The sequence below is a fragment of the Euphorbia lathyris genome, chromosome 5 (assembly GCF_963576675.1).
Source record: "Euphorbia lathyris chromosome 5, ddEupLath1.1, whole genome shotgun sequence".
Classification (NCBI taxonomy): domain Eukaryota; kingdom Viridiplantae; phylum Streptophyta; class Magnoliopsida; order Malpighiales; family Euphorbiaceae; genus Euphorbia; species Euphorbia lathyris.
The window spans coordinates 81197766-81209581 of NC_088914.1; the positions used below are offsets into that span (position 1 = coordinate 81197766).

At 31.6% G+C, this 11816-nt stretch overlaps 1 protein-coding gene across 1 annotated transcript; it reads right to left on the bottom strand.

The window, feature by feature from the left end:
• Positions 1-7507: 7507 nt before the first annotated feature.
• On the bottom strand, positions 7508-8357 carry LOC136228703 (probable calcium-binding protein CML41). The gene has a single exon (XM_066017155.1). The coding sequence runs from the start codon at positions 8254-8256 to the stop codon at positions 7663-7665; it is 594 nt and encodes a 197-aa protein (XP_065873227.1). The 5' UTR covers positions 8257-8357; the 3' UTR covers positions 7508-7662.
• Positions 8358-11816: the final 3459 nt, after the last annotated feature.

The window sequence follows — 11816 nt, forward strand, 5'->3', positions numbered from 1 at the left end:
TTCCTAAACAGGCCTTTTAAGAAAAAGTTTCCTAAAGTGTTCTTTTAAGAAAAAGTTTCCTAAAAAGAAAAGTTTATCCCATGAAAAAGAGTAAACCAGAGTATGCAATAAAAAAACTTTTTTTTGATGCAAACAGTTATATATTATAAATTTTAATTTCTAATATATATTAAAAATAATAATTTTATTAATTTAACCTAATTCAAAATTATGATTTAATATAATTATATATAGTTTTTTTTAGAAGTGAATTTGTATGTAAATAAAAAATTTATTCTAAAACATCATATATGATATAATACTTTGTTAACATTTAAATTTTTACTCGTACCATTTACAAGTTAGAACTATTTTAAAACATTATCTATAAAATTATAAAACTGAGGAATAATTATATCCTTTATGACATAAGAGGTAAAACTACTCTAATAAACATAGAGAAGCAAGAAAAAAAAGTTATATCAAAAAAGAAAAAAAAAAGGCTAATTTATATTTTTCAAACAATAATCAACCATTACATAGATAATTTTGGAAGTTTTTCAAAACTGGAAGGTCTATGGCGACCTTCCTATTATGTGTTAAAATTCTGTTTTTCATTTTATACGTTTTGTTCACAATCAATTGCATTTAGGCACTGTAGTTATTGCTTTTAGACACGTGTTGTGTGCTGGTCCAACAAACGATTCTATATGTAACATTGTGGAAAAGTTGTGAGGCATGAATGAATTTAGCAAGATTGCTTTCTCTCTCTCTAAGATTCTCCTAATTCTTCTCTCTTTTCCTAATTCTGAAATTCTATCAGTAACACTTCCTCATGAATTCTAACGCCCAACATAAATTTTTAGTTTTGGAGAGAAACCTCAAAATTGAGAAAAAATAAAAAATATTATGAAACTAAGAAAAACTCAAAATTGAGCCAAAAATAAATATAGATAATTTTTATTCAATTAATATTAATTTATTATCAATTTTATTATTATTAGAAAATAAATTTATTAATTAAAAATAAAAAAAAATAAAATATTATATAACGTGTGAGACCCATTGAATAATGTTGATAGTGATTAACCACTAGAGATGATTTTTGGTAGAGGATGTTTTGAAGAGAATTGTTAAAAATGAGTAACGTAGAATGATTGGAGGGTGTGCCACTGTGAGCACGGGCTTTTCCGACCCTAATGATGAAATTATAATTACCTGTGCTCAGTATGTTGTAGTTGGGATCCACATCGCATCGTGCGGAATCGCGGACTGAAACTCAAATCTCCTTTATGAACTTTAGAGCCAAAATCAACTGTTTATTCATTAGAACATAGACTCCTTAACCAAATCAAGTTTCAAGAGGTCTTACTGTATTCTGTCCCTCAAGAGAGTCATTATGCACGTTTTCGGGCTCAATTCGAAGGTCAAACAAAGAAGTTATGACAACTAGAAGCCTTCCGAATGGAAACCGGGATGATGTTAAAGCGATAACCTTAAGTCGGGCCATTTTTAGTCATGGACATTCAAACAGAAAATGTCCATCTCGTCAAGACGAATCCAACGGTATAAGAATCATCGAAATCGGAATTCGAAAAGGGTGTTTTCGGGCCTGAAAATTGCGAGAGCCTTGTCTAGGAAAGGGGCATTTTCCCCCTAACCAGGTTGTTGCCGATCGGCCACAGACGTAGTGATGCGAACCCACGAGGAACAGTGCCTCGAAAACCCGACAACTAGATTTGATCCCTAGGAAAGCTAACGAATCAGGGTCGGACAGAAAAGAACCCTTACAAAACTAGGTTGTAAAGACTCAATCCCAGTCACCAACAATTAAGGATTTAATCCCGAACTGTTCAAAGTAGTGCCCCAAAGAACGCAAGAGAAACCACTCACAAACTCTTAAGAGTAATATTTTTATTGAAACCCCACTTGTTACAAACTTAGAAAATTGGAAATATTTAAAGACTAAAACTAAATTATGTTGGACATATTTTGCCCTTACATAACTAAAATAAACATAAGGGTAAAAAAGTAACTAAGCAAGTCAAAATTATTATGTAAAAAGTCAAAGTAAAAGTCTTCCTCATAATTCATCATGTAGCCCCATACCAAAGAAAAATTGTGCAATTCTTTAAATTGCAATAATTTTCCACCATTCAAAACTTATTATCCAACTTAATTAGATTTCCTTAAAATCCAAATTCAATTCCCTCAAAATCCAAATTCAAAATGAATTAACTCTAATTGATCCGTTTTCAATTTGATATTCGTGTAACTCGAAAGGGATTAAATTATTTCATTTTGAACTTCGCACGCTTCATAGGATTGTCGAATAAAGGACTAAAATTCGTAAATATAATCTCGTTCTTGGCATGGATCTGATTCTCATCATTCCCCCTCTCTTCAAGACGATTCGTCCTCGAATCGCAATGTTGTTCGTGGATAGACTTGAACACCTGCAATTTAGAATCTAAAACACTAAACAAACAAATGTCAAGTTTGTTAGTATGAGCACGTATCTTTTCAACACCCACGAAATTAACAAAATTTGTCTTTTCAACTCCACACAGTTGTTCATCAATTTTCACCTCATCTTCTCTTGCAACCAGTATCTCTGAAACATAATATTGGTCAGATGCAGATACATATTGAATCTCAACCTTGTCTACATCATTCTCAACTTGAGATCTTGTTTCAATTTTTTTATTCGGCGGCGTTTCATCTTTCTTTGTTAGTTCTTCAATTTCAAGAGCATCATCCTCATCATTGCATGCAGTGCTCTCAGACTCTTCCTTCACTCTGCCTGACGCATCAACAACTTTTCCAGTCTTTTCACCCTTTATTTCTTCACTTACATATGTACATTTATCGTTGTTACCAATAATCTCATATCGAGATATGAAGTCTTGTTTGTTGTAGTAGTTCTCGACTCGATTGAAATCTTGCATTAGACTCGGCATGTGTTTGTACAAACCCACATAGAAATGGTTAGGAACAAATCGTTTTCTCATAACGGCTTTTAGCTCTTTCCAAGAATCAATTGGTGGCTCTCTACACCTCTCTCTAGTTGTCACAAATTGATCCCACCAGATTAAGGCATAATCTGAAAATCCTGTAATAGCTTTTCGTACCTTCTTCTTTTCTGAAAAATTGTTATAGCCGAAAATCATTTCCATTTTTTTCTCCCACTTCAAATAAGCTTCGGGATCGTCTCTTCCACCAAACGATGATATTTTGAATTTTACATTCCCAAGACCTATTTCTTCTCTATCATGGTCACCCTGATTTCTAGTCGATCTTTCACTATCATCATAATGATACATTACATTGTCTTGGTTTGCTTCTAGAACAACTCGTTGATTTTCTTCCATGAGGTCCATACGTTCCATCAAGCGGTTCAACATTGTTAAAACTTGATCGTCTGCCATATTATTGTGCAAAAGAAATTCAAATAGATCAAATAATAATAAAAACTCACGATTCACTCGGTGTTTCGCTCAATTTTTTTTTGGCTATTCTCTCTTATATGCTCACCACTCTGTGCCTTTTACCGCTCGATTTCTCTTACAGTGTTCTTTAAAGAACTCAGTAGAACAAATTCAGTTTTAAAAACTCAACAGTCAAAAACCAAATTTTAATCGTACAACCTAAGAAGCAAGACGTTAAACAATGAACGGAACGGGGATAGACAACTCGATAACCAAAGTCTATTGTCGACGATTGGAAATTTTTTTTTCTTTTGTTTAGATAAGAAAAAGACACAAAATGAATACTCAACAAAATTGAAACTAAAATTCAAAATATAAGTTTCTGAAACTTAATCCAACTTTTTTTTTTTTAATTATGAATTTTCTATTTTTTTTTATAAGTTCACAACCCTTTTTTTGTGCCAATTTGTTTTTGTTTTTTTGCACTTCGTTTTTTTTGTTGATATTTTTTTTAAATCACAAATAAAACAAAACTTAAAAGACACTGTTTGAACTTTTTTTTTTCAATTTTATGAGTTTTAATTGGAAACATGAACTAAACCCAATGATTTCAAAACTACAAATTCTAATGTTTGACAAAAAAAAAACAAAAAAAATAACAGAAAAAAAGAAAACACTGATAGATAAAACCTGAAAAGTTAGCGCTCAGCTCTGATACCAAACTGATGCGAACCCACGAGGAATAGTGTCTCGAAAACCCGACAACTAGATTTGATCCCTAGGAAAGCTAACGAATCAGGGTCGGACAGAAAAGAACCCTTACAAAACTAGGTTGTAAAGACCCAATCCCAGTCTCCAACAATTAAGGATTTAATCCCGAACTGTTCAAAGTAGTGCCCCAAAGAACACAAGAGAAACCACTCACAAACTCTTAAGAGTAATATTTTTTATTGAAACCCCACTTGTTACAAACTTAGAAAATTGGAAATATTTAAAGACTAAAACTAAATTATGTTGGACATATTTTGCCCTTACATAACTAAAATAAACATAATAAATATAAGGGTAAAAAAAGTAACTAAGCAAGTCAAAATTATTATGTAGAAAGTCAAAGTAAAAGTCTTCCTCATAATTCATCATGTAGCTTCATACCAAAGAAAAATTGTGCAATTCTTTAAATTGCAATAATTTTCCACCATTCAAAACTTATTATCCAACTTAATTAGATTTCCTTAAAATCCAAATTCAATTCCCTCAAAATCCAAATTCAAAATGAATTAACTCTAATTGATCCGTTTTCAATTTGATATTCGTGTAACTTGAAAGGGATTAAATTATTTCATTTTGAACTTCGCACGCTTCATAGAATTGTCGAATAAAGGACTAAAATTCGTAAATATAATCTCGTTCTTGGCATGGATCTGATTCTCATCACGTAGCCAATCGACTACATCAGTTTACAACACTTTTCCCCATGATCTCCTATATTGATGCCCACTACTCGGGCAATTGAAAGTAACGACTGTGACATGAATAAAACACAAAAAAGGCCAGTTTTCACGCGGAAAACTTTTTGAGAAGAGAAAGAAAAACACAAAGAATTAGAGAGAGAAGTTAGGCAGAGAAAGTAAAGAATCCATCTCTTTTCTCAACCAAAACACCAAATCCAAGGATCTTAACCATTCTAAAAGTGATTAACATATCAGAATTGAGTGAATCTAAGGTCTTTGAAGAGTTTCTAGAGGGAGAAAGCTTCTAAAAGTAAGTGAAAGTCACTGAAAGTGAGTGAAATCCTTGATTTTCCTCACTGATTCTTCGGGTAATCATCAAATCAAGCATTATAATCATTCTAAGAAGCCAAGAATTGGTTCAAATCAAATATTTAAAGCCATTTCAATCTTATTCGGGTTCAAATCCACCATTTCCAGTCACTATACTCGGGTTTCGGTTGCAAATTTTGTTCGTTTGCGTTCGTGAGTCTACCTCTTCGCAAAACTGAATTAAATCTTCGAAGATAACTCTCTGAAGGGTTTAAAATACTCCCTTTGACCTTTTTTGAATTCGTATTTGTTTGCTGTAGTTTTCCATAAGAAAGAAGAATTCTACATTTCTATAGCAGGTGGCCGATCGGTTACACCATGTGGCCGATCGACTATAGTGGCAGAAATGCGGAATTTCTGTCTTTCATCTGTTTTGTCGGATTGAGTATGTAATTTCCAATTTCGGTAAGTTTATATTCCAATAAGCATAAATAGGCGTATAAATGCTCAAATACGTAAAATTCGATTTTTTTCTAGGTTAAGTGGTATTTTTGGAATAAAATTAAATCTACTAGAAAAGATGATGTAAATCACGGATCGAAATGCATGCTGATGTGATTAGACAATCAGATTTGAATGAGTCCTTCTTGATCGGACGTCGTAGAATAAAATCAAAAGACGGGTCAACAAAGTTACTATCCCCAACCGGTTGTTGAAAGCCATTTAGAAGCCATTGGTATATTGAATACTTCCCATGTTCTCAGAACCCGATAAAATATCATTGAAATTTCCCATAATATACCAAGGAAGATTCGAGTCTCTAGCAAGAGTCTTAAGAAGATTCCAAGGCTCATGTCTAAGATTGCGATCATGAGGCCCGTAAAACCCAATAAATCTCGACTATTCTTCAACAAATACTGAATCCTAACATCGATAAAATTACGATCATTTTTTAGGATTTGAACATTAATATTGGATCACCATAGGAGGCCTTACCCACCAATTCTACCAATATTATCTACACTAGTGGTTGAGAGCTTACCTATACCTTGGGAGGTCATGGGTTCGAATCACATCCGGGTCTGGTGGGGATTTTTCTTTCTTCTTTAATGTAAGCGCATTGCGCAAATTTGAAAAAAAAATCTACACTAAAAGAACCATAAAAGCCCAAACTTCTTAAGGCATCTAATCTAGAATGTCCATTTTTTTTCGAAGAGAAACATAAGATCAGGTTCGGGATTTCGAACAATGTCTCTAAGAACGACGACTGGTCGTGGGTTTCCCATCCCACAGTTGTTCCATCCAAAATGCTCATGATGATGAACTCGAAGTAGCCATATGAAGTACACAAATCAACTAGTAACTTAACTATACAATAACTTCTAGATAACTTATGTAACTCTAGCTTTTAATCTAAATTGTTACAAGTTTATTCATTGAACAAAAGTTCTAACAATATGTGCTAATCTATACAGCGTGACTATGACTCTAAATTTGCATCTTCCATTAGAAGTAGAGTTATTTGAAGATTCTTAAAGATATATGCATTTGGTTGGAAAACTAAACTATCTTATAATAACTAGATTTGATATAGCTTATTTTGTTAATGTGGTTACCTAGTTTATATCTTCTCATACCATTGATCAGTGGACTGCGCTTGAGCATATCCTATGTTACTTAAAATAAACTCCTCGACAAGAAATACTGCATAAAAATCATGGTCATACATAGATTTAATGTTTTTTTTAATTTGTTCATTTTTTAATTTGTTCACTGAGCTTAAATGTTTCTCTAATGTAGTTCGGGTAGGATCCAAGGTTGATAGGAGAACTACTACTGTCTATTGTGTTTTTGGTGGAGGAAATTTAGTTTTTTAGAAGAGAAAGAAGCAACATGTTATATCTCACTCTAATATAGAATGTGAGTATCAAGCAATGTGTCGGGCAGTTTGTGAAGTTACGTGGATTCGTAATCTCTTGTCTGAACTTGGATTCAAGATCACTACTCTGAGTATACTCGAGTAAAGTTATGGTTTGACAACCAAACAACACTTTATATTCCATTCAAGTAGTGTAATTTTCTCATTCTCTTTCTATATAAATTTTTACTCTTCTCTATGAGGAATACACATAACATTACACTTTCTCATTCTTTTTGTGTAAAAATTACAAATTTTGAAATTTATTTGATCTCCACATATATATACACACCCATAAAAAAAAATACATAGTCATATTCATGTGTTCACTTTTGAACCCCAAAATTATTTAGAAACGTCAATTTTATCTTATCATATAAAACATTCTAATAATATACATTCCCCTATCGTAACATTTCATCTCATATTTAACATTTCACTTTATAAACCTTTTATTTACCTTTTATACATGAAAACTAGTTTTTTTTTTATGAAAAGAATGAATCCATGTTTTTTTAAAGCAACTTTTTCCAACGACAAACAGCAACCGCAACAACAAACAGCGGCTACACGGACCCTAAGCCATCATTTGATAAAATTCATGAAAGTCAAGAACACCATTACCATCAATATCAAAAACATTGATCATAGCAACACATTCATCGTAGGATTTCACATCTCCTAAACGATGAAACATCCTCTGCAAACCTTTAGGTGTAATACAACCTGATCCTTTCTCCATTTCAAACATTTCAAAAGCTCTTCTTAAATCTTCTTCTTCTTCTTTCTCATATTCAGCCCTAAATTCCCTTTTCATCAGCTTCATAAAATCACTAAAATCTAACAATTTATCTCCATCTGAATCAAGTTCTTCAATCACTGATTCAGCATCTTCATGTGATAAATACTCCCCAATTGACCCGAAGAATGATCTCAGCTCAATCGCCGAGATCTTCTCGTCCCCGTCCCCATCGAAACGGCGAAAAACCTCCTTGAGTTCACTCTCTCTGGACGGCTTGTTGGGGGGTGTTCTTGGGCTGGAAATTGGAGATGGTGAAGTTACTGCGGATGATGATGAGGTTGAGATGGATCGGGTGCACTTGAAACTTAGGCTAACATTTCTGTTCAGAAACCAGTTGGAAGAAGCTTTAGGGCTTTTGTCTTTTGCCATAATCTATGGAAGATTCAGACAATATATGTTGTACTATACTATGTTGAAAGATTCTAACAAATGCTCAGCTTAAATAGAGAGAAAAAAAGAATAGGAACTAAAGAGAAAAGAAAAAAAAGCACCAAGGTGTTTTCTGATTTTTCAATTTATCATTATTACATTCATTTTTTCTTTTTTAATGATTGTGTATATTAAGCGTGGTTAACGGCATAAATATTAAATTCTGTTAAAAACATTTCATCTATTTTTATTTATGTTGGGTATTGTGTTATTTAATGTCGGTTTGGTTTCATTTTTCGGAAATACTTTTTTACTTTAAAGGAGAACATAAAAAAGTGTTTGATAAAATTCCAAAATAACTATTTTTAACAAAAAAAAAAAATCAACTAATATCTACTGACATGGTATAAAAAAAATCAACATCAAATAGTAAACAGGTGTCAGAGATTAGTTTAAAAAAACTATTATTGAGCTTTAACTATTAAATTTTTAGTTCAATTGATTCCATAACATGATATAAGAAATGATCGAGGGTTCGAATTCTAACAACCTTATTAGTGAACCAAAAGGACCTTTAGAAAATATTTGGTTTAATTCTTCGCATTTATTATCATTAGTTGTTTTTAATTTTGGAAATAGCTATTAGCAAGTGCTCTTCAATCCTAACCGAACTTATATATTACTTTATTGATTTCAAAATAATTGTCACATTTGAGCAAATCATAAATATTAAGGAAATGAATGAATTGTATTAAATTTATGAAACATAAACTATAATAATACAATTTATCTATCTTTATTAATAATTCTATTTTTTGTACAACTCATTAAATTTGATAATTTTTATACATTAAAAACTCAAAATGATAAAAATGTAATTAATATTAAAGTCGTTAATAAGGGTAAAATAAGAAAAAGTTGTTATAATTTTAAAATGAAGTTGTTATATGTTGATTTTTTATTAATAAATAAAGTTGTTATAATTTAAACCCTCTACCACTTGATTTAGCAACCTCTGATAGCTAACTATTCTATTAATAGTCACGGAACCGATTGAACTAAAAGCTCGAACTTATAATTAAGACTCAATCGTAGATCTTATATTGGCTATGTTCGGTAAAGAGTTTTTTGTGGTAAAATTAGAGGTTTGAGCTATTTTTGAGATTTTGACTAGTTAAATATCTAATAGTGGTGTTTGGTGGAGAGAGATTTGAAAGAGCTTATTTTGCCTAAAAAGCTAATTTTGAAAAGCCTCGTTTTAGGAGATTTTTTCAATTAGTTTATTGCTCCATCTCTTTTGAAAAACATTTTTATCTTTATTACCATCTAACCCCAAAAAAAAAATTTACCATGTTTTTATTTACTATTTTATAAATAAAAAAAACAAGTATTAACAATCAGCTAAGTTTTACCGCTAACAGTTATTTACCACACATGACTATTAATTCTTGACATTAAGCAGTGTCTCAACATGTGAAATTATAATTAATTGATGGTTGACAGAGTAAAAGTAAAAAAGATGAAGGATACAGGATGCTTTTTGTTAAAGATAAAGAGTTTTGAGATGTTGCTAGGAAGTTGCACAAGTGAGAAAAAATTAAAATAATGGAGGCTAACGTAGATGATGGTCTGGAAAGGAAAGTTCATAGCAATTTCGTGAAGGGTCCCAATATATTGATGGCTTCTGTCACATATACTGACTATATATGTATATTTAGCTAACTTGTTTATACAAGGGTCAACAATTGACACTAAATGTGTTTTTTTTTTCATTCTTATAGAAGTTTTTCTCCATTTGAACTTCTTTGTTATATCACCTAAATATTCAACAACTAAATCTTGATTGCTTTTCCTAACTAAATTAGGTTATTGGGTTCAAATACTAAAGTTAAAAAAAAAAAATAGGATATAATTTATTCTCTTGGAACTTACTTTGTATATGATCAATTTGACTTAAAATAAACATTAGATTTTGATTTGATCACAAACTTTTTTTTTTGTCAACTAATTTAAAAGTGGGAGTATATGGGTTTTTTTGTATTATAGTGACATACATTTCTTTGGGAAAGCCAATACATTGTAAAATGTGAGCAACTTAGACGGAGTTTGATTTACAAGCGGAATCAAGAAAATAAAAATAAAAGAAAGGAAATAAATAAGCATTAATTTCTTTATGTGTTTGAATATGTTTAGGAAAAGGAATGAGGTAAAGGGAATCAAATTCCCTACAGGGCCTGGGGTAATGGGCTTAACCAAAAGTGGGATAAACTCATAATCTAAAATAGGTAAAGGGAATGAGTTTTTATTTTAAAAAAAAAACAAACAAGAACAAAGGGAATGAAACTCTTCCATTCCCATTCTCATTCCTAAAGATCCCGGACCAAACGCCCCCTTAGTATATTGATATTAACATAGAGTATATATACATGCGAATTAACCTTAGAATGACCAAACTCTAAGTAATTACAATTATAGTCCGTATTTATAATTCTATCACCGTCCCAAAAGTTGAGTAGGGATGCCATAAATGCTCAACTTGGAACGAAGTTTCCGAGACTTGGTCAAAATGTCAGCAACTTGATCTAATATAAAAATGTACTGAACTTGTAACAATTGTTTAGAAATGCACCGTAATGTGTTTCTGCGATGATGAAAAATAAGATTAATAGTGAGATATGTTGTCGAAATATTGTCACAAAGTAACCGGGGAGACCGAGATAGAGAAACACTGAGTTCTTGAAGAATGATTTGAAGCCAACCAATTTCACATACTCCCGTAGAAGAACGAGCAATGAAACGTTGCTTTTTAGATGTTCACGAAATTAGGGATTTACCCAAATAAATAGCATAACCAATAGTAGATTTTCTGTCATCAAGATTGTCCGTCCAATCTGCATCAGTGAAATCATAAAGAAAAACTGGAGAATTTTAGTGAAGAAAGATGCCATAAGTTTTAATGCGTTGGAGGTAGCGAAGGGTTCGCTTGACACCTTGCCAATGTGTAACTATTGGAGCATGCATGAACTGAGCCAGTTTGTTTACAACAAATAAGATGTAGGATCCGAAAAAACGATGTCAGGTCTATATAAGTACTAAAGACTATCCATGATGCCAAATAGAGTAGGATCCGAAAAAAGATCTCTAAGACTAAGTTGAAACTTTTTTTATTACACATAGAAGTGGAGATACCTTTGCAAGTACTCATTTTTGCCTTTGTCAATAATTCATCAATGTATTTGCACCGATTGATTGAGAAGTTATTAGTGTTATGTCCTAAAGACAATAGTTCTAGGATGCTTTTATTAATAAATGAATTGTTTATTTTGAATTATTTGATTCATTGAATATAATTGTTAACTATTAAAAGGTATTTTTTTTTATCTTTCATCACATAATTAATAAGATAAAAGTAATCCTCTGTTTATATTCATAAACATAAAGTGTTCATATAAAATTCCGTGAGATTATACTTTATGTTTCTAATTAAATGATAATAAACTTAAAGAACTGAAGTCAAGCATTATATTAAAAGACTGATATAATGTTATTGAGACTTGCAT